At 40.0% G+C, this 23,754-nt stretch overlaps 1 protein-coding gene across 3 annotated transcripts in view; it reads left to right on the top strand.

The window, feature by feature from the left end:
* The window catches only part of ncalda (neurocalcin delta a), a 39,544-nt gene extending 16,174 nt beyond the window's left edge, over positions 1-23,370 (top strand). Inside the window, exons 1-4 of one of the 3 annotated variants that reach the window (XM_072679600.1) lie at positions 994-1,220; positions 17,401-17,798; positions 19,875-19,980; positions 20,613-23,370. In XM_072679600.1, the coding sequence (XP_072535701.1) occupies positions 17,421-17,798; positions 19,875-19,980; positions 20,613-20,710 (582 nt within the window). In that variant the 5' untranslated portion in view covers positions 994-1,220; positions 17,401-17,420 and the 3' untranslated portion in view covers positions 20,711-23,370. Of the gene's footprint in view, positions 1-993; positions 1,221-13,706; positions 13,731-17,400; positions 17,799-19,874; positions 19,981-20,612 lie in introns of those variants that run through there. The other 2 variants (XM_072679601.1, XM_072679599.1) reach the window with 2 other exon arrangements.
* Positions 23,371-23,754: the final 384 nt, after the last annotated feature.

Here is a 23,754-nt window from a genome sequence, read left to right as displayed (position 1 = left end):
CATCGCTGCGAACAATTCTGTGGGTTAAACTTACCATGAATCTGATGTTGGCTTTTTCTCAAGAACAAATGTAAGAATATTCTTAGGAAGATATTTGTGAATGAGGCTCATTCTTGTGAAAGGGCCAAAACCGAGAAATGAAGCATGATGAGGAAATGTGGGAATAATGAAGTCAAACCACTGACCTCTTTGGAATGTTTTTTGGTGTGTGTGTGTGTGTGTGTGTGTGTGTGTGTGTGTGTGTGTGTGTGTGTGTGTGTGTGTGTGTGTGTGTGTGTGTGTGGCATAATTGTGCTCCCCCGAAGACATTTACATGTACCGTTAGATAAAATCTCTTCTTTTACTGTGTAATAGCACTTGTCCTTGTTTCTGAAGCAAATGGATGCTCAAATTCTTATTCTTTTGTTGTCTTTTCTTTTTAATTAGTCCCTCAGTTTCAGTAATGGCATCATAAGCACTGTGAAGTTTCTATGAAGAAGTATAGAAGTGGTGCTGGACAATATGACTGCAAATCAATATCAAGCACTTCTTTACTTTTTAATAAGTAGCTTTTATTGTCATCAGACCCCTTCCTCTTTTCATTAATGCCTGTGGTCAGAAACGCTGTACTCTTGCCTGCTGCTGTGTGCTTTTGAGTACTCCTGAAAGTAAAATAAGAGATCCGGTTCTTTAAACGCAGTCCTCAGTTAATAGCGCTGCAGTGACCAATCACTTAATTTACACATGCTCACGCTCTCACTCTCTCTCTGAGACCCATTCTGAAACAAAATTCTCAGTTAATCCTCAGTGCTGCAGTGACCAATCAGTTCGGTTACAAGCTTTATCTGTCATTTTCCTTCTCTCGCTCTCTTTCTCTGTCTCGCGCTCTCAGTCTTTCAGTGCAGCCTCTGATGGATGACCTATTGAAATCACTGCACAGCCGTGTGCCTGTTGCCAAAGCAACGAAGGCTCGCTTCTGCTTTTCATGTGATCATGTGACCGGGTGCTGACGTTAGAGGGGGGAGGAACTCGGTCCGAGTTTGGTTTTTTCGTTTGGCTGCTTTGGGCTTCGAAGAATCTTGGGAGTTATTGAGTTGACAAGGCTGGTCTCACACACTTGCAGCTGCCTGCTCAGTCTTGCTGGTCTCATTTTACTGCCTGTTGCTGCCTGTGTTTGTGACTCTGTGGGAGACTACCAGGTTATGGACTGTTAAGGACTTGTTTTGCCCAAAAAAGAAGAGGTATGTCTGTTCCTCTTCTGCAGTAATGCTGGAGGTTTTCATGATTAATTGCAACAGGTGCTTTTGAGCAGAGCACTCTGAGGCTCTTTGTTTTTTCGCATGCTGGTGTAGAAGCCTTTGATAGCAGAAGAAGGGAGCTGGATAAGGTCTATATCTCTATCTTTGAGTCTCACCTACTCGTCAGTCAGTCATCCACAAATGATTTTTTTTTCTCTATTCCTCCAACCCCCTTCCAACCTCTAAATCTGTTGCTTACTGTTGACACTTTGCTTTTTGAATCCTTCTCCTGCTCTAAGCCATCTCTTGTTTTTTCATTCACACAACTCTGCCCCTTTTTTTTTTTTTTTTTTTTTTTTGGCTTCATCTTCCGATATGTTTGAAGTACAGACAGGATATGAGGGCATAACATTCCCTAGAGGGCTGTGCTGGTATGTTTGCTAATGTTGATGAGGCTTAAAGAGCAGTGTGTGGGCGTGTGTCTGTATCTGTCTGTTTGGGTTGGGGTGTATGCCTGTGTTTGTGTGTGTTATGGGTGTGCTGAAGTTTGAAAATGCAGTATCTCTTTCAAATGTCAAAGCCGGAAGGCCACAGATTATAGTTACGCATCAGGGAGCATAATGGAGAAAGCATTTCTTGGGAATAAAAAAAGATGGAGGAGAAAGATGAAGATGGCTTGAACGTTTTCTCCTTTCCCTTCCAGTTTCATCTCCCCTCCCACTCCTTCACCTCTTTCTTCTCTCCCTCTGCTCATCTGTTTAAGCCATGTAGCTGTGTGTGTGTGACTGTGTGTTCGAATAGTCTTGGCTCTTGACTTCTTCTCTTTACAGATGCTATTGCACTGATTGCCAGAATAGCTTTCCATTTATCTTGCATTAAAAATGTATCCAGCATTAAAAATTTTGTTACCAAGTGTCATAATGCTTGATACCACATGATACTACAGGTAAACTTTTAAAAACTGCTCATCATTGCCTGAACCTTTAATGTTTATTGAATAGACCAGAAATTATATTTTATCAAAGCTTAATTAACAGATTTGGTTTTATGTAAAAGGCTTTTATGAATATAAAACTCTCAAATGTAGGTTACATACAAGGTCGACCTGGTGCTAAGTTTGCCAAATTGCAGTGTTTAAGTCTGTTAAACGTTTAATACTTTGTGCAGCTCTACTATTCCAGCATATTTAGCCCCCAGGAAGCCATGTCTTACAAAGGTATTACCACAAGGGGTGTTGCTAGGCATGTCTCAATGCAAACAAGACATAATGTGATTAAAATACATTTGTGTTCAGTGGGTTCATTGAATTTATTCTTAACGCTAAATAAGAAAAGCAATTCTCTAACCAAGCATCGTAGTTTGTCGGCTACAGTAGCCAACAGTAGGTTATGGTTGCCAAACAACATCAACTTGGTGTAATAATACAGAAATCAATGTATGCATGTAGTCAGTTGTAGGCGTGTAATGATGCCGTCAGCCTGTGAGACGATACAGAGTTGACAAAGTACAAAGACAAAGAAAAAAAAAAATTGGGACCCTGTTGTAGGGGTGAGCAATATGATTTTTCATTGAAATCGTGCTTACATTTTATGATACAAGTGAGTGTATTGTGGATCTCGTCAGTGCTTTTTTTTGTGTGTGTGTAATTAGATGAAGTGCAACAGATTATGAATATGAATTACTGTACTCAGTATGAGATCATTTAAATATCAGTTTAAGAATCTCTCACTGCTGAAGTATTTTGTATGCATTCTTATTTATTGAGAGAAATATTGTGTGTTGTAAAATTGTATTTAAATATTGTGATTTGTTTTTACTGCATCGCCCAGCCCTACTCTGTTATGTTGTAATTTACTAGTGAGCCTAGAGCTCCATGAGGGATTTTCAGGTGAGGTGTCTGTGTTCAGTGGTGCTGCCTCATTGCAAACATTGTTTTTCATTCGAAATCTGGATTAAATAAAATACCTGTTTTCTGTGATGCAAATATATATTTTTGGTTGGTTTGTTTGTTTTTGCATTGTAGTAATACATTATTTATGCGTTATTACACTCTTAGTCATGTGTAGGTGAAGTATTTAGCAGTGACTTTAAACATGCCTTTAAAAACAGTTTTTACAACTGAAGCTACATTATTCAGTAGGTGGCAGACTCTAACAACAGCATTACTCTGTGATGCCTGGTGAATACAAGCTCTCAGCTGGTCCCATTCTATGAATCCATGTGTAGGTGGTGGAAGTAAGCAGGTTTCTGCAGTGCCACAGCTGTGGCCAGTGTCAACACACACACACACACACACACACACACACACACACACTGAAGGCCTGTTGACAGTGCCCACACACACACACACGTTGAAGGCCTGTTGGCAGTGAGGATAAGAGACAGTACTGGCAGCTCCATCAACACAGCCCACACGTGTGGGAGGAGATTAGCCTTACAGCAACCACTGCTATTGTGTGTTATCAGCCTTGTCTGTTATTACAGCACCAGAATGTGTATGTTTGTGTGTGTGCATACTTGAGCTAAAGTTCTGATATGATACATGCAGAATCACTGAAACAAAAAGTGAAAGTGACCCTCAAATGAAACCACTTATCTGCTCTCCAATCAGCCTGACATACTGAATGTAAATGCACACACGAGTCAAAAGGACAAATACTTAAGCATCTCGTTGAGATTTGCAGTTGACAAACAGCTCATGAGGGGTTTTCAGACACCCTAGCAGCAAGGGGGCTTAGGCAGAGTCTTTTTTCTTTTTTTTCTTTTTTCCCCCCTTTCATTCAGGTCATTAATACAAAGCAGATTGGCCTAAAAGCAAGTAGTAGGGTTTGAGTTTTGATTGCTGTCTCAGTTTTACCTGAGTGGATTTTGCTATTGGAAAAGGTGAAATATTTAGTCACCTGCTTATAGACTAAAGGAATGCTCAGATGATCTGTTTACAGTAGGCCCCCACAGCTATTACATTTGTTTACAAAATATAGGGGACGAATTCAGATCTCTATCATCTGAAATTGTTTTAGATGTACACTTTAGAGTTTAATTTTATAATTGGCTTAGGACCAGCTTATTAACAGAGATAATTCAGTTTCCATTTTTACACTTTTTAAACTCAAACAGCAGCAGAAACTCCTTATTGAAATATTGCACTACTGGCGGTGGAGTTGCTCATAGTTGCCCATAGTTATATGGGGTTTTCACAGTTAGATATTCTTATTAATGTCGCGCCTTACATGTAGTTTTTACCTTCATTGTGTTTTTGGTTGAATAGGGAAGCCCCTTTTTAAGCTCTTAGGTGGCACAGCTGTTTACAGTACTATCAGGAAGTCTGGTGGTGCCATGATCAAAATAAATGTGAAATTATTGCATGATGTCACCAGTTCATTTAATATTTGTAAACACTATTTATTTTCATATTTTCACAGCTATATACAATCATGGCTTGTCAGTATAGGTAGATATCACCCATTTGAAATGTCAGTTTGACCTTAGAATGCAATGGCCCAGTCAAGAAAGTCCCAAAAAAAAGCATTATTAACAGGAATGTAAAGTGGGTGCTTTTAAATGTGTAAATGCATTCTTGCTTGAAAGTTTACATGAGTATGAAAATGTTATAAATGTTTTTATTAATCTTATTCAAACAAACCGGTTTTAGTTGGTTTTGTCATTCCTCAAAAAAGCTTGTATAAATCGAGATGTTCCAACACTCACTAGCTAGGCAGGATAACTACACCAGCAAGACAATAAATGGATGTATTAGTATATGGATTGGTGTCAAATGCCTGCATTAAACTCCATCCAATCGTGTGCTTTGTCAGTTATAAACCAGACAGACTGTTTGGTAAGTTGTTGTCCCTGATTGGAGACAGTTGTATTTATCACAGCTGTTGAATTTAGTATTTGAATAGGTGATTATATGCTAGCCAAGCTCATGCCTTCTACGACCCCGTATTAATCAAACAAGTGAGTGGAATTTAGCTTATGTAATGCAGTTTATGGCCTAGTACATTTCTGCACTATTCAAAGCCTGTCTGGATAAATGGCTACTTTTTCTAGCTAGTTTGTGATTTTTCACTCCTCCTTTTTGAGGGATTTTTGAGTTTATTATTGTGGCCCAGATTAATTTGGAAATGTATGCAGAACTGTTCTGTAGTCTTACAAAGCTTTATAGATCTTTCTTCTCTTACTTCTTAAACTCAACAGTAACACATTATCCTGGCTGACGCATCACACAGTATACCTTGTGGCTTGGAGAAGTAGCTTGCAAGTACATTTAATGCATGACGCTAATACCTGACAGTTGTTAGTTCTGGGCTGTTATTTACAGTGTAGTTAGTACAGCACTGGCTCAAGAAGTGGAAACAAGCCCTTGAGGTTTATAGTTTAAAATGGAAAGTAGAAGAGCTCTGCACACTTTGTTGAATAAAAGAATTGTGAGGCAAGCTGGAAATTCAGCTAGCAATAAGGAAAGGTCCAGCTCATTTGTCAGTGCTCTTCACAGTCTCAAATTTATGCTCACGTAAATGTTTGTGGTATAGCTGGGGATGGAAGCTTCAACCGAAGGCCGAGAATGAATCATGGGCTTTTATAATTTCTCCAATGTCTAAACCGTTCGCACCAGGCTTGTATCTGGAACGCTGAGACGATGCTGAGCTGTCCGTGATGGTTTGCAGTGACAGCTGTGTGGGCGTCCCCATTGTTGCATTCTCAATGGCCCACTTGGAGAAGGTCAGAGGCCAGTGAGGCCTGTCTCAACATGGGGTCTCAAGCCTGTGTTTCACTGCCAGAGTCTATGGTGGAGTTTGCCAGCTGTGGAGGATTGAGAACTTTAGAGCAGTGATTCCATATGTAGCTCTTGTATAATTGACCTCAGAATGGAGGAATTTGCTGTGGATGGAATGCCTCTCGGATGATTTGGGAACTGTTGACCAGCTGTAACAACTTAGTGAATTGTTTCAATTCAGCGATCAGAAGCGTTTCCTACAGTGTCATGAGGTTTGTGAGTTGCCTAAAAGAAAATGCAGCACATAGCATTACAAATGTCTGAAACATGGGTGTCTTCAGAAGTCTTATTCATTGTGGCTGTTGTGTAAGAGAAGCGTTTCACAATATTGTCTGTGGAAGTGGCTTTTTTTTTTTTTTTTCTTTTTCAAACGTCACAACTCGAGATTCACAGATCGATTGGCCAGTGACCGGAATCAGCCAGTTTTTAGTGTTCTTTGCAATAGATTTACATGTGTGTACCACCCAAGCACGTCAGCAGTGCACACACACACCATGGCTGTGACCAAAATGCCTCCCAGTAGACCTTTCTTACAGTCGCTGTGTCATCCACCTGCACCAATTAGCAGAATGCTCGTCAGTCTTTAACATTTCTTAGAAATCTAGATCTCACTTCATTGGTTGTCTCCAGAAAATGACGAATTCTGAGCAGGGCTTGTCAGCTGGAGTTTTAGACCATTTTAGACAGTTTTAGGCCATTTTGTTGTGGAGAGACTAGTAAGTGTGTTTGGTTAAATTATAGGTGTATTTAGGAAAGGGCAGTAGCCTCAGCCATTGTTTACAACACAAATGTATTAATGTTAGATAAAATATATAGAAACCTTTACTAGCAAATGTCTGCATTATTTAAATCTCTCTCTCTCTCTCTCTCATATATATATATATATATATATATATATATATATATATATATATATATATATATATATATATATATATAAATAATAGTATAATATAATAGTATTAATAAAAAAATCCTGTATGCTGTTATTAATAATTCTTAGAAAGAAAACTGGCAAGTCAAGAAATCTCTAGTCACGTGTATGATTTTTAGCTTTGTGCCATTTTTACCCGCTCCTGTTCATTACACACATTTTTGAGTTATGTGAGGACATGTCTGTCCTCTCTGATAGCATCTCTCTACCACGGGCTTTAGATTAAAGTCCAGTCTCATGTGAGAACAGGCCAGGCATAACTGGAAAACTAGGAATCTATTTTTGTTCATACACACTCTGCCTCCTCAGGGCTGCGTGTCAAAGTGTCCACTAGACAGACAGCCGGACACAGCTGCTTCTCTTTAGCAATGCCTTATTGGAGAAGGGTGAACAGAAAGAGAGGGGGGAAAGCACATCAGATACACAGTCGATTTCGTACATCAGATATTTTTCATATTCAGTGAATTAGGCAGGTCATTAACAGTATCGCACTTGTTTTGAGCATCTATGGCTTCATTTTATAAGGTGAAAACGTCTAGGGTTGGTTTCCCTAGATGTTCTTGGTGTCTGAGAACCTTGTAAAGGTCTGGAGGACCTTCACTTGATATAAAGGTTCTTGAGTGCAGTGTTCCTGGTTCTACACCTTGTTTTAGGTCATCTGCCATTCAACTCCAACTCCTGTAGCACTGCATCATATACCTCATCTGTGTGTGCTGTTTCACAGTGCTCATGGTTGAAAACCGGGACAAATAAGCAACAGAATATTTTGAGTAAAGTCACCAGACTTTACAACAACAAGGTATATAACATGGTCTATAATAAAACTTGTACACGTCTCATTAGTGATCAAACTCTTGCATCTGGGTGGAAATAAAATCGCAACAGGACGGGCAGTTTTAGTATGCAAATGTTTGCATTACATGATTATGCGCCGTTGTCATCGCTTGTATTTCAGTTCTCAGACTGATATGGGCTCTCAGACTAAATATGATGAGGAAAAACATTGACCTGGCCAATCCGGACAGAAATAAAATCGCAGAGGAGCCCCTTGTGAAGGAGAGAATTACTGTAGGGCCCCATGTAAATTTAATCCTGTCCAAATACAGCATAAGATTAGGCATAATCCATGTCTGGGAAACTGGCTCTTGGTGTAGCTTTTTATAACCAGTGCCTGTGATGAAGAAATCCATGGGAAAAGTTTCTTATTTGTCTTTACAAATCCAGCTTGAAATGCACTGTTTTTAATCTGCAAATGCCTAAAACCTTTTATTCACATTCTGGCACAGCCCAATATCGGACTACTACTGAAGCCAAAAACCATTTTATGAAAAGCTACTGTAAAAATAACTACTTCCTTTCAATCAACACCAAAGAATGTCGGTAGTGCTGTTTTTCTTTGATGTAATTTCTTTCTTGTTTAAAGCAAAACGTGTGAATCACATCAATACTCTCAACTCTGTCTAAAGAAATTTTTTTTTTTTTTTGTGGAACTTCCTTGGACATTTAAATAGGGCTTTGGTTATGGCATTAAAGCCACAGCAGAGCTTTCAGCTTTCTTGAAACTGGGTCATATGGACCCATCTTTTGTTAGGCACAGTCTATTGTAATATAGGTAGTTTGAATGAAAAGGATATCTGAATGGTTTGAAAGGCTGGATAATGGTGTCTAGATCAGTGAGGTTGCCATCACAGTGGTCCGTCCTGGGTCTTGTTACCCCTCCAGCTGGTGCAGAAACTGGAATATCAGAGAGTAAAGTCCATTTACATGTAAGGCATTTGGCAGATGCTCTTATCCAGAACGGCTTACAATATAATCATGTTAGATGTAGGCGACTACAGCGTTATTTGTACATGGTGTGCCCAGACAGGGATACAAATCCCAATGTGCCGTGTGGATGGCAGCAGTCTTGCCCATTATGCTCTACCAAGTGTACATATAATGTAATTTGCTAGAACAAGTCAAGATGTCCTGAAGAAAACAAATTAATTTACTTCCAAGGGGGGGAAAGGAGTGCACAAGAAAAAAAATGTCGCACATATCTGAATCTCTATCTGTGCTGCTTTTTAACATATCGTCTTAGTGGCACAGAGAAAATGCACAGTAAAAAAAGATCTGACACCTATTACATTCAGCTACAGTTACAATTCTGGAACTCTGCATCACGGGTCTGTGTGAAATGTAGTGTGAGCATCTCATTTATAGACAAAAAACAAATATATCTAGGCATATTGATTAAATATCCACAGTGCAGGCAGTGCAGAGTTTCACTACCTCAGAAGACATGTTCTAGAGACTTGTGAAGCTGAAGGAGGCTGCAAAAGCAGTGCTAAAGACCTGGGTGTAGAGCAGTCCACAGACCAATTGCCTACAGATGGCAAAAATGCACGACTGTTGCTGCTCTCTCTAGGTGTGAGTGTCATGTCAACAGGCAGGAGCTCAACAGGCAAAGACCTACAAAAGATTCTACAAACTGCAACCTTGGTTCATGTCTACATTTTTACAAAACCACTTATCAACAATGGTGTTCATGGAAAGACTGCTGTTCAAAAAACAACATTGCAGCTGTTGCAACATTTGTCTAGGACCACTTGGATGTTCCACTGTGTTATGGGAAAATGCACAGGTGAGACAAAAGAGGATATTATATTTTAGCACAAATGCACAACGGGATGTTTTTGAGGTATGTTTGGAATAAGGCTTGCACACCAAAATCTCATCCCAGCCATGAAGCATGGTGGAGGGAGCATCATGATTTGGGGCTGCTTTGCTGCCTCAGGGGCTGAGCACCTTGTAATTAATGTTTTGATGCACCTTTAACCTAAAGCTGAAGAGATGCTGAGACAAAGACAATGACCCAAAGCACAAAAGAACATCAACTAAAGATTGCTTGAAAAAGACGACATGATTTGTGTTTTGCGGTGACAAAGTCCTGACCTTGTTTTCTTATTTGCTGTGCTATCCGGTGTCTTGCCACTGTGTCCTTTGGCTTTCTCAAAAGCGGCTTGGACCTAGATTTCTGTAAAGCTGCTTTGTGACCGTATACGTTGTAAAACGTGCTATACAAATACATCTAAACTGAATTGGCCCTATTCAGGTGCTGAGACATGGCCTGAAACGGGCTGTGCATGCAAGGCATTCCAGAAATATTAATAAACTGAAGCATATTTGCAATAAAGGATGGTCTCGAATCCCTTCTCAGTGTTGTGCAAATCTTATTTGCAGCTGCAGGAAACCTTAGGCGGAGGTGATTGCTGCTAATTGGGAATCTACACATTAATACATTGAGAAGCTGTGGCGGTTGACTGTAAGTACATAGACAGTTTATTAGTGAAGAAAGCAGAGATGTTCACAATTGAGCTTTAGGTAACATTATTTAATGCATGAATCGAGTTGTGCTTCTGTGTTCATCCTCAACATTAAACCAATGCGTGTCCATAAAGGCTCTCTGGTTAGGTAACTGACTGCAGAAATTAACAGCAGCCTTGTGGAAAAAGCTAGGTGAGTGAGTGTGGGTCATAAATGACGTTAGTAAATAATACTGTTGTGAATGGCTAGCAGAATTTCAATGGAAGTCAGTGTAATTTTTATTCATTTTTTTATATATAATAATAATAAATAAAAATAATTTGGAGCATTTCTATTGGGTCATTCATCATGAAACTTTCACATAATGTAGACTCATTTTGTCAATTTTTTTTTTTAATGAAATCTGAGATACAAGGTTTGTTATAAAAGATTGCGAATGTTTTTTGTTTTTTTATGTTTTCTATGTTCTTGCAGATAAATTAGTTATTATTCCAAAATGTCAGAACAAAACTGGGTGAAATAAAGGCTCTAGGTTGCACGAAAGAAGGTATTTTAATGTTCCATAGCAAGCGTTGTAATTACTTACCTGGTCATGCTGTTTTTAGTAGACTTGCATTAGTTGTGATGGAGAGCTAGTAAGTACCACATGCATCTCTGCATGTTAACAGCTTTAGGCCTCTCTGTTAAAGCTGTTCACTAAAGGCTTAATCTGTTGTAATCTTTCGCAGCATTCACAAATTATCACTCCGATCAAGGGCCTGTTTTTGAAGCACTGTTGCCATGCCGTTGAAGCATAGCTCTCCAGTAAGAGGCAGAGAAAGGACTAATGCTTTCCACTGGTATCCTCTTTCAACACAACTAAAAGTCTAATATGACTGTTGCAAGGCTCACAGTGTGTAACTGGAATATGGTTCTATAGGCTTTTCTTGTATTTGTCATGGAATCGAGGCATCTTTTGCTGATTTGCTATGAGACCTAGGTCATTGTTTATATTACACTTGTGCAGCTTATACAGACTTGTGAAGCTCACAGTATATCACTGAACCACTCACTGGCCCTGAATCAGTTTAAGTGGTTTTGCAGTGAGTGAAGTGTCTTTTCCATCAGCTGAGTTCTTTGGACTCCAGGCAGGTCTTGGGCAAACAATTCCAAAGCCCTATTCAGACAGGATTAGTTTATCAGGAGGATGTCTAATAAAACTTTTACTCATCTCCTCAATAACTCTTGCATCCGGATTGGCCATAAGATCACCACAGGATATGAGAGTTTAGTGTTTGAACATTTGAATCATGCGATCACATGATTAATGTAGCAGTGGCCCAACGTCTTTTTTATTTTTCCACAATGGGAGGTGACATCTGCTTGGAACATTGCAGTGCTGTGTATCCAGGCCGTACTAAAGTTATTTAGCTTATTTGAATGGTCATCTAATGTGGTGTCAAGTCTTTTCCTAAGACGTCTGACTGCTCCACAGGTGTTTATCTGTAGCTTATTAACTTTTACCCAGCATGAACTCCATGCTTTGCACCACAGTCTCAAACGAGTTATGAAGCCACAGAGAGTTACTTAAAAATCTTCTCTGCTGTCATAAAAGCCAGTGCATGCTGCTGCTTTTTAAGTCTTGCCATGAATAAAACAAATCTGTTGGTCTCTAATTTGACTAATGAGCCATATGATGCCACGGCCAGAGCCGGATGTGTTTGGAGATAACAAGTTAGTTAATAATCTCCAATTCCCCACAGCTCTGTGAGGACCTAAGTAGAGGCTGGATGAGCAGATGAAGGGACCTTCCCTAGAGCCTGTCCTGCCCTATCTGTAGCTACATTTACATTCATGACTGCAGTGTGAAGACACGATCGCTTCTGATTTGAAAATGAGCCAATAATGTATATAACATAGTCTAGTATGCATTATGTAGCCTTATGCTTACTGTAAATTATGTATTAATTTACATTTATTAATTAACTGTATTAGGAATATGGAGACACGCACACAGCTTAATCTCTATTCATGCAAAGTGTTACCGTTTTTCACTTTCTGAATTTGAATTCTGGCTGTTCTTTTGCATTGAACTAATAGAAGTGCTCCAATTAATTAATGAAATCTTTTTACATTGAAGTTAAATTCAATTAAATTTAGGCGTGTATGCTAAGGTAGACCAGTCTGGTGTTGTAAACATCATTACATACATAAACAAGTTTACAATGCAGGAATACATATAGCAGATAATGTTTAGGTGATGGAACAGTACACCGCTTATGTACAGAGAGAGAGAGAGTTCCTGTCAAATGCTACAGTCTTTACTCACAGCTGTGCTCCAGAATCTAGTAAAAGCCATCCCTGGACAGTAGAGATAGTTACTCCAAAAAAAAAAAGCAGGATATTTGTAATGCGACATGAAATGTGGAATTTTCTGACCACAGATTAACACACAATCCGGTTACATACTGATGTGTATGACAGATATTATTTTTATTAATCATATCTATTTGCTTGCTTGGACAATGCTTGAACTTGGGTCATAGCATGGTTGAATATATTTTTGAAAAACTGAAAATGGTCTCCGTCAGTCTCCAGGATATATATAAACTGTGCCGGGGGGGGAAGAAAAAAAAAGAAAAAAAAAACCTTCTCAGATTGATGGGCTGCCTTCGGTGGGGAAAATGTTAAGAAGCCGGATGTCAAACTGGCTATTCCGGAGAAATGTGCTGCCTGCTGTTGAGTTTTATTGCTGAATTGATTAGTGCATCATAATGTGTAATGAAGAAAAGATAGATCTTCCTACCCAGGGGTGGCTGTGTAAAATGAGCAGTTAATGCAGGTACCTGAATTACATTTAACCTGTGCATGAAGTACTTTGGGTTTTGGCAGTAAATCTAATTAGTTTGGGTGCTCTGAACAGCGTACCTGTATTTTAAATGGTTAGATTACACACAGGGGAATAAAAAAAAAGAGAAGTGATACAGTTCACAACCCCCTGAAAGTCGCTAACTCCCTTTGAGTTTGGTATCGCTGCATATTACTGACATCTTTCTTCGTGGCACAGATCCGGCCTTCTGTACTGCCGTATTCTGCCTGCCGAGGCGCAAGCCTGTAATCTCTCATCGATTTATTGTTTTCTCTGTGCAAACGAATGTGGCGCAGAGTGTCTGTTTCCATAGCAACATGGCAAAAGGTCAGAGAGCTTCATTATAGTAGACAAAGAAAGCGTTGCAGACTTTGAGCTAATTAAACACCACTAGCTCTCAGGTTTAATGGAGGCTGAATTGTGACAGGGTTAATGCTTTATATTTAATGGATAGCTGTCACTCTGACACCCTAGCTTTTACTGTCTACTACATATTGTAATAACTGCCATTATGATCAACCTCGTAGTTGTAGGAATCATCATGTGTTTGTGGTACACTGTGTACACTGGGACGATGAGGCTGAAGCTAAAACTGCAGAAACATCTGAAGGTATGGAGAGGAAGTGAGTAGTTCTTTGTTTTGAGGTATGTTCAGATTTTGTTTCTGCTCATAAATGCCTGTTTTGATTTACCCATAATGATTTGACACATTAGTTATATACAGTATTGAGAGCCAATTAGGCAATCTGTGGGTCAGTGCATTTTAAAGCACTTGTCAGCAGCGTTTGTGTTTATGCATTTGGTTAAAAGCTTATTCGCTACTGAAAATAAGTTATGAAGTAGCGAAGTTCTTCAGTGGTATTTTTGCTGTTGGTTATCAAATGGCCCAAACGTATCTTAGCACTCCAGCATGAAATGATCCAGATCAAGTGTCATTTCAACACTGTGCAGATGACCTTAACCCTGTAATGCTTTTTGGAAAATGAAGCTATGCTGGTAGCTCACAGGCTGCAGATTTAGCACTCAGATTTTAGGTTTTGTTAGGGAGCACATGATTGGTTGAGTCTTTTGCCATTCTTTAGTCTTTGACTGTGATTCTGAACCAAATGTGCAGCCAGTTTTAGAATGTGGTAAAAGCTTGTATAAGGCTGACCCTTGATGTGTTACTCCCCCTTTACTCTCGCTTTCTCGCTCTCCTTTTTTCTGTCCGTGACTCACACTGAGGTGCTCTTGCGCGCTCGCTCTCTCTCTATCTCGCTCTCTCTTGCGCGCTCTCTCTCCCTCGCCCGTCTTGTTGGAAAAGACTCTCTCCGGAAGAGCCATGAAATCTTCAGGATAGATTTCCATGGCAACTGCTTGATGGTTCTAACTGGCTATGCAGTTACCTTCCCTTATGAAGAGACCCGAGGTGCCGGGGGAGGGAGAGCAGAGCCTATTCATACTCCTGAAGCTTCCCAGAGACAGGAGGCCACTGTTCTCATTCATATTTCTGTGTTGCGCACCCCATCTGAATAATGTATTTGCGCAACATTAGCATCACTATGGCACGAAGACAAGTGCTATATGAGCGAGAGGCTTCCAAAAATAGTCTGCTAGAGGAAAATGGGCCATATTCACTTTTGTTCATGCTGTTTTTAACTAGTTTTACCAGGGCTTTGGTTCTGTTGAGCGAACTATTTTTGCAATCTTTTCGTTTTTATCAAAAATTGTTTTGGAGGCCTGTAGTTTGCACTGTGTATGTGAAGTCGTGGGTTTTTTTCCACATGGAATTAAAAGGAAATGAGAAACCAGTTTCAGATTCATGTTCCTTTCCCTGTTCTTTATACATGCACTCACACATATACATGTTGTACTATGTGTAGAATTGCAGAATAACAGATACATGCGACCAAGAATTAGCGGGCACAGATTTTTTCGTAGGCAGACAGCAGTTGGCCCCCGTCCTCTTTCTTCAGCAAGACTAATGATATTGGAGTACATCCTATAACATTTAGTAATGAAAGTCGGGTTCGACCAGGGAATGATACTGATTGTTCGTAATAAACAAGGACTCTGACAACACAGATTTGGGGCAGATAGTCACAAGATTAAATAAGACTGCAGTTACCATAGCAATACTACTGCCTCAGTTCCCATAATACGGCTTAGAGCTTAAGGTATCCGTGTGGCATGCGCACTTGTGAAATTACCGCATTTACCTTAATGGTGGGTACCGTGTATTCTCTGTGTGACTGCCTGCACGGTTCGGTATGATTTACATGTACCGGTACACCTTTGGGTTTCCACACACACTACATCCTACAACATTGTAATCTCCTTACAACAAATACACCTACTGTTACACCCCTAATGTTTACATAGTTTTTATATAAAACAAATACATACATTATATAAAACAATACATACATAATAAAATGACTCACTGACCTGCTGTTCAAAAAGCACATATCAGACATGGGGTTTTCAGTATATGGTTTCCAGCCAGAGAGCCTAGATATTCTTAAAGGTTGTGCAGTACAATGGTCACTGTTTTGTGAAAACCAACAGTAATAAAGGTACATGAATATTAATATACTTTATGTTGAATAGGTCAAAATTATTCTTGGGCTTTAAAGTTCTGATTTTATAAATAATGTTCTGCTTGTCTGTATTATTGGCCACCCACTAAAGCACTGAGCATGCACACACTCTGAGCGTGTTCAAACCTCTAAGGAACCAGTGGGAGTCCGCAAACCATGTCCGGCCGCGTGCTCAGAACCCTCCGCTCTCACCAATTAAAAGTGATGTTTCGGGCAGGATTCGAGCTGTATGTCTGGCTAGGGTGAGTGAAATTGTAAGAGCAAGTGTGCCATGCTTTTTGCCCACTGTGCTGTTGGGTCTCCACTTGTTCTTCTTCTGTACTATCAATGAGGGAGTGAAGGCAGGTGATTCTTCATTCCCATCTTGTGGTCCACATTTTCTACCAAAAAAAAGGGGGGGGGGATTTCACCTACTCCAAAGGTGTTTTGGGGGTTCAACTTATGCCTGCTTCATTGCAGCTTTGCTGATTTAATAACACATGACCTTAAGCGATCTACTACTATTTAATGTATTTAAAATGTAAAATAAACTGTGTCCCATTCTGGCTTTTTTCTAGCCGAAAGACTGAAGTGAGAGGTTTCCACCTTTTGACTGTAGCTATAGGAGAGTCTGGGTGTGTCGGTACAGACTAGCAGTAGCTGATGTAATATGTAGGATATGCTGTGATCTCGATATTGGCAGATCATGGCTTCAGAAAAAAAAAAAAAATTTGCATCAAGTGTTTAACTGACATTTTGATATATTAATTATTATTAACTAACAAGAGCAGAATGGTTAAGTGATGATGGGCTAGTGCACTAAAATATCTGTATTTTATTCACATACTGCATTTGTATCCCTACAGCAGTAAAAGCTGTATTTCTATAAAAAAAAATAAAAACACACAGGCAGGAGTGAGTAAAATGTGTGTCTCATTAACAAGAGTTATAACCCTCCCGAGAAGATAATGTCACTTCCTCATTCAACACGTAACAACTGATCAACCACAGACCATCCGGCCCTAGGCACAGAATCTGTGCTTCCACCTAAGCTATTGTAACAAAGAGGCAAGGAATAATGTGTCTGCTGCTTTGATCAAGCTGCTTTATGGAGCAATAAAGACTATCTAGAGCATTTGTTTGTGTGCATACTCAGGCCTGCTGAAGTTCCCTCACAGTAGATGAATGTTTGATATTGTTGTTGGGACCTTGCTTGACTAGAATGAAGAGCTTATCAAAGGATTGAGTGAAAGTTGTCGCCGCAAAAAGATGCAGATGCTCGTGCTCTTAAAGCTGTTGGTATATGATGATAAACTGATGATGAACAAGTGCAAAAGTGCCCCCCTCATATCTGTTTGTTCTGTCAACTGAGATGAGATTCTGGGCAATTGAAAACCAAGGCAAATATAATTTATGTAAATTTACACTCAGCAAACATGAACATCCATGTTTAAAAAATGTATGTAATTAGAGGATCGCAGATTTGTATCCCGATCATACTGCTAGCCATCGGCAGCCGGGGCCTCAAGAAAGAGCACAATTGGCCTTGCTCTCTCTAGGGTGGGTAGATGGCGCTCTCCCCCCCACAGCACTACACTACAGCGCTTGCCGTTACTGGTGGCTGCTAGCTGGTGCGTTAGAGCCGGGTATATGGTGCTTCCAAATCTAAATTCTTAATTGTGAGATGATTTTTAATGAATCCTGTTCTCTCTAAGTTCCTGATCTCACTCTCTGTTTCTTCTTTGGTCTTCCCAAAGCTGTAACGTGAAACTCGAGCATGGGGAAGCAGAACAGCAAGCTGCGGCCAGAGGTGATGCAGGACCTGCTGGAGAGCACGGACTTCACCGAGCACGAGATCCAGGAGTGGTATAAGGGCTTCCTACGAGACTGCCCCAGCGGCCACCTCTCCATGGAGGAGTTCAAGAAGATCTACGGCAACTTCTTCCCTTATGGAGATGCCTCCAAGTTTGCTGAGCATGTGTTTCGCACCTTTGACGCTAACGGCGACGGCACAATAGACTTTCGGGAGTTTATTATTGCTCTCAGCGTCACTTCAAGAGGGAAGCTGGAGCAGAAACTGAAATGGGCATTTAGCATGTATGACCTGGATGGGAATGGATACATCAGCAAATCAGAGATGCTGGAAATCGTGCAGGTATAACAATGACGCCAAGTATGCCAACACATTTACTGGTAACCAAGGGTGCGCACACAGTACAGTACAGTTGAACTATAGATCAGCAGGAAATTGTGGGGCTTCAAAATGTGGAAAGACCAGTATGAGGTCAAATCAAGGCTTGTTTGTCACTTGCACAACATGTCAGAACATTCATGCACTGAAAGGCTTGTGGTGAGACTCAGGAAATAACTCTACAGCAGGAGAGCACTGAAGGCACTAAATATACAGAACAAGAGTGCTGTTTATGGAACTTCAAAATATATTACACACAGAGCTGCATCTGAAAACAAAAAGTACAGAATAACTTGGACAGCAGTTGGTGTTATCATGATGGTGCAAGAGAGAGGACTGCAACCAGGTTGCATTGGTGCTTGGATAGTATATAGAATGTGCAGACTGTAAACAACCTCAGCAAAAAGTGACAATGACAGTTGTGCATAATGTGACCTGAGGAAAGTAAAGTGAGTCCTTATAGTAACATCTATTGTGGATTCACAACTATTAATAGCACAACTGCTAAAATTTAGGTTAATTTACTGTATTTTATTATTTTTACCGCATTTTAACCCTCTATGAATAAATGTTACATTCCTATGTAATGCTATTCTAGATGGATCAAGCCCTAATACACATCATATCACTGCACCCTATCTTTATACCCTATTTATACCTGGACAGCAAATTCAGGCAAACATTTACTGAGATTTTCTTTCAACTAGAAAAGTCCCTGCAAGTGTGGTGAAATTCTGTTGGGACATTCCACAACTGAAGAGCGAGATCGGTCTTATGTCCCTCTCAAACAAAAAGGCTTTTCTTCAAATTCCCGTCTCTCGCAGGTCTATTTTTGTCTGCTGGTGGAGTTTGGCCTGGTTGTACTTCTCTTGCTTCTTCACTAAGTGCTGCAGTAATTTTAGCTGCACAGATTCTGAACTCTGCTCAAAGTGGTTTGAGTCTCGTCTAGGGAAGGCTGAATGTTTTTGACAGAAATAATTATATAATTAGTGATTAATAATAAATTAGAGTGAACACTGTGATTGACATTATTATTTGCAATTAGTGGTGATTCGTACATTTTACTGAATCACTCTTGAGCTTGAAGTTTTGAGAGTGGACTGGGCACCAACAGTACAGGACATGGGTTAGAGGGGTACTCTTGATTTTGGAAGAAACAATGAATGAGCAAGTGTCCCAATAATTCTGTCCATATTGTGTGTGTGTATGTATGTATCAAAGGCATAAGAGAAGATTCTGTAATAAGGGCACATTATGGCTCCAGTCATGTATCTCTGTACACAGCAGTACACAATCCCAGCATCTTCGTGTGCGTGCGTGCGTTCATATAAAGGTGTGAGGGTGTTGGCAATTCCATCCTGTCTTCCTATATTGGTGTTTTTTGCAGCTCTACTGTGCACCGTTTGCCTATCAGTGTCGCAGCACTGTGACGCTGGCTGTGTTTGCACTCTGCTGCTGCCTGGCAGCCAAGCTCCTCACATATGCCCACTGTCAGGAGTCTAATTCACACCTTCTTTATTATTTGAGGTTGTCGAAGCCCTCCAAGAACTGTGTTTTTGTGCATAGAAGGGGGTGAAGGGTATTGGGTGCAGTTTTCCGGATGGACATTTCTCCTTGGCGGGCAGCAGCACTACGCTAGATTTTGATGAAGAAAACGAGTGTTTCCAATACTAGTTTATGATTTTCCTTGTAGCCAGTTTAGTCGTTCTGGGGGGCGAGATGAAGTCAGATTGTGTTTGCTTCCACTGATGTGTACAAAAAGGAAGAAAGCCAACTTCACACAGATCCACAGTGCAGTCAAGTCTGGTCCTTAGTAAATGGGTTTATTAAAACTATAATTTAATGAATGACCAACCATTTGGATTGTGTTGTATTTCATTCATATGTGTATTTAACTGTATTTATTTTTTGTTTGTTTGTTTAGTTAAGCACACCATCATGCTAGTTAGACCTAATATCTTTCCAGTTGTAGAGTCATATCTATCTGTCTGTCTATCTGTCCTTACTGACAAATGAATAACCCTGATGTTTGTTCGACAGGCTATTTATAAAATGGTGTCCTCAGTAATGAAGATGCCGGAGGATGAGTCTACGCCAGAGAAAAGAACAGAGAAGATCTTTAGACAGATGGATACCAACCGAGATGGTAAGAGCTTCTAAATCATCCTGTTTTTAATGCCTCATCTATTCGCTATTTTTGGAGCAGTTGTGTGGTTGTGTGTCCTTGTACCTGCTGACTCAAATACATTTAATAAAGCAGAAGAAAACAAAAAAGCCAAGTGGACAAGTGGGCTGAGAACTGCATTAGCAGACCCACTTTACATTAGTGTGTGCACTTCAGGAAGGCAGAGTAGGGATGGAATGGTTGAAAAGCTGGAGAGTGGAGTGATTCCATGGTCACTGAACTGCGTTGCCTTTCCAGCACTCATGATCAGAGTCACGAGAGACAGGGCGAGGGTGTATCAGTGCGCCTCTGTGTCTCTGTGACTCTGTGTGAGCGAATGAGCTAATGTAAACTGTTTATATGACTGATCTGCTTTCTCATGCATTATATACAGCATCCACATTTAGAAGAATATAGAGCCTACGTTTTCATTTGTCTTGTTAGAAGAAGAAAAAACACTTCTCACTGCCATCTGCTGGCTGGTACAGCACACTGCAGTTTTTTTGTTTTTAGAGTTGTGGGTTTGTTTGTTTTTTATTATTATCATAATAATGGTTGTTTTGAGGTTGAAGATGTAAGCCGTTTCACAGTATTTCTGTGTTCTTGTTGTTTAGGTAAGCTGTCCCTGGAAGAATTCATCAAGGGGGCAAAGAGTGACCCGTCCATTGTGCGCCTGCTGCAATGTGATCCTAGCAGTGCAGGACAGTTCTGAGACCAGCCTCTGCCTCTTTCTCCTCCTCCTCCTCCATTTTATTTATTTATGGGTTTTTATTTCCGTTTTTGATACACAGTAACTCCCTCCGCTCAAACATGGGGACATGATGGAGGGCCTCTGTCCCATCAGACTGAGCTTGACCAGATATAGGACTCCCCCAACACACACACACACACACACACACACTCTGCCCTCTTTCTCTCTTTTGCTCTCTTTCTCTCTTGCTGTCTCTCTCTCACACACTATACGTGGGGCTCTATGGGGATTTCCCTCTGATCTGGATTGAAGTCCAGTGTGAGGCAGAATGATGGTAATGAGAGCACTACTCTGTGCAGTGAAATGCAGCTGAAACTGCCTGAGAGGAGCATATACTATGCTTCTTATATTGTTGCAGGATAGAAACCTTTTTCTGAGATTTTGTTCAAATCAGATTTAAAGGATGGCACGTATTGTATCGCTGACATGGATCATAAAACTTTACAAACAACGTGAAGGGCTGCGACAGAAGCGCTTCAAAGGCCTTTGGTGGCCTTAAGTAGGACCATAAATTCTCACCCTTCACTTTTGATTAAGCATGCAGTGATCGAACACATGCCTGAACTCTCCTCACCAGATGCCTCTTACCAGGATTATGATCTGACATTTCAAATAGTTTCACAAGTTGCACCACACAGACAGATGTTGTCTGGTTTTGTAGGTCACTGTATTAAAATGCTACACCACTTTAACATATCTGACCACCCCTCAAGCATGGGAACGCTAGTGAGACTAATCTGATTCATCACAGTAGTTTATTTTTTTTGTTGTTGTTTTGGGGGTGGAAAGAGGCAGTGTTTAGTACTGATGGGCTTGGGATGATGGACTCAGGAGAAATGGACAATGGCTTTGGTTCTGTGTGGATCCAGATCAGACCCCCAGAAATTTACTTTGTTCGACAGCAGTAATGACTGTTCACATATTTTGCCCGTTCTATCATTTAGCATATTAGTGTTATAATAAAAAACGTTGACTAATGTGACCACCTATAAGTCAACACCCTAATCGTGCATTGCTGTGTACGACACTACACATTTTAGACCGATCCCAAAGCCATAAGTCAGCGCTGCAAACACACAATTTTCTCCCAGAAGTTGTATTGTTTGAAGGAAAGGAAATGAAATGAAGAATTGTGGGACTTTTCTGTGGATGTTTAGGCCTGTATAGTTTATTTTCCAAATAATGAAACACCAGACATGCATGCAACTCTTTATTAAAATTCTATTTTAAGATGCAACTTCTGCTCATTTTTGGTGGCTTTAGTGGAGCATGTTAAATAAAGTTTAATGTGTACGGAAGAGCAACTATTTGTGTTAAATGTATGCATGCATGCATGTGTGTGTATGCGTGTGGCCAAGTGTCCTGGTACTTGCATATTGCTAAAGGCAGAAGGCATATCAAAGCCAAAACCTTTGAGCTGCAGTTTTCCTACTATGGACATTGTTCAAGTTACTGATGCGCCACACACAAACATACGCAGAGTAAAGTGTTTTTATGGATGACTGGTTTTACAATAGCATTTTTTTTTATTATTATTATTTGTTTTTTCCTTTTTTATAATTTTTTTTAGTGCTGTAATTGCAGTATGGCTGCCTGCAATGCTAAGAATTAGCCCTGTAGCCTCTGTTGATCTTGGAAGAGCATCTAGAACAACTCATCAAAGCCCAGTTTTCTGACAGCATCGTAGTGTTGAGATCGTCTCCTCGCTTAGAGAAAGTGTTGAAAGCGCGGTACTCACTCCACCATCTGACGCCGATCACTTTTTTGTAGTATTTTGTTTCCAAACTCACTTGTAACGGGGTTGTGTAGATGTAGTATACATATTTCCACAGCCGACCGGAAAAACAAAAGGCAGTTTTACCGTTAGGGATTGCAGAGTAAAAGCTTAGATGGGGCCTAGGTTGGCCAGCCAACACCTTTTATTTTCCGTTCTCTGTACTTGAATACTCAAAGTGCACTTGATTCTGTACTCCAGTAGCACTTGATGCTATTGACCAACAGTTAAGCTGCATCTACTTGCTGTACTCGGGTACAAAGAATCAAACTTAAACAAACAGTGATTCTCATTTATCCTTAAGTTCACTCCATCTTCCATCACCTCCTGCTCTGCTTTCAGTGAGCATGCTAAGCACATGGAGCTCCAGAGTCCTTCTGTTGCTGCTGTTGTTCGTTGTAAGTTTTGAATGCCTCAATGCAGTGTATTCAGTACTGCGATACTGTTAATTGGACAAATTTGAATGTTTTTATTTTTCTTTCGTTCTAATGAACTGCTGTTTGTAAAGTTTGAAAAAAAGACGTTTAAATGACAGATCACAACTACTGCAACTATTCCATGTTTTATGCATATGTTTTTATTTTTTCCTTTTTCCTTCTTTTTAAGCATTGGACATAACATTTCTGTATCACATAATTATATCATGTGGTCAGGTGCCAAATATACAGAAACAGTATTGTATAAATTTATACTGTACAATTGTTATTTGTCGAACAAAAGGTTTGTAATTGTTGCATTTTTGTAGATTTTGTATGGTAACCTGTATTTTGTGACAATGTTGATTTTGAGGTATAGAAATCTGTTTTGGTTATCCTATTAAGCAAAGATTAAATCTGAAAAAAAGGTTTTCTGCGTCTTGCGTTTGTCATTTGTGTCCTGTGTGTTAAGGATTGCAGACAAAAAAGTAACGACCTGCACCTTGAAGGTAATACCAGTGTGGACCACAAGATGTCAATGTGTGGTATCCTAGATGAGGGGCAAGTTACACAATACTTGTTCTTCAGTTGTGTGAAGGTTGTTTTAATCCACAGATGATTCAACAGAGTTTTCACTGAAGAGATGATAAATCTCTTAAATCATTGTGACTCAAATTTCCCTTTAGAAATCTCTGCAAACTCTCGGACATATTCTGAAATGAGTCCAGCAACTTCAAATCAGTCTATTCTGAAGATCAACAATTTGATGTGGTAAAATAATAGAGCCTTAAATAGGTTTTCGTTACTATTAATCA

This window comes from Salminus brasiliensis, chromosome 5 (assembly GCF_030463535.1).
Source record: "Salminus brasiliensis chromosome 5, fSalBra1.hap2, whole genome shotgun sequence".
Lineage (NCBI taxonomy): Eukaryota > Metazoa > Chordata > Actinopteri > Characiformes > Bryconidae > Salminus > Salminus brasiliensis.
The sequence above is the reverse complement of the archived record's forward strand: the minus strand, read 5'-3'. Positions and strand labels throughout refer to the sequence as shown.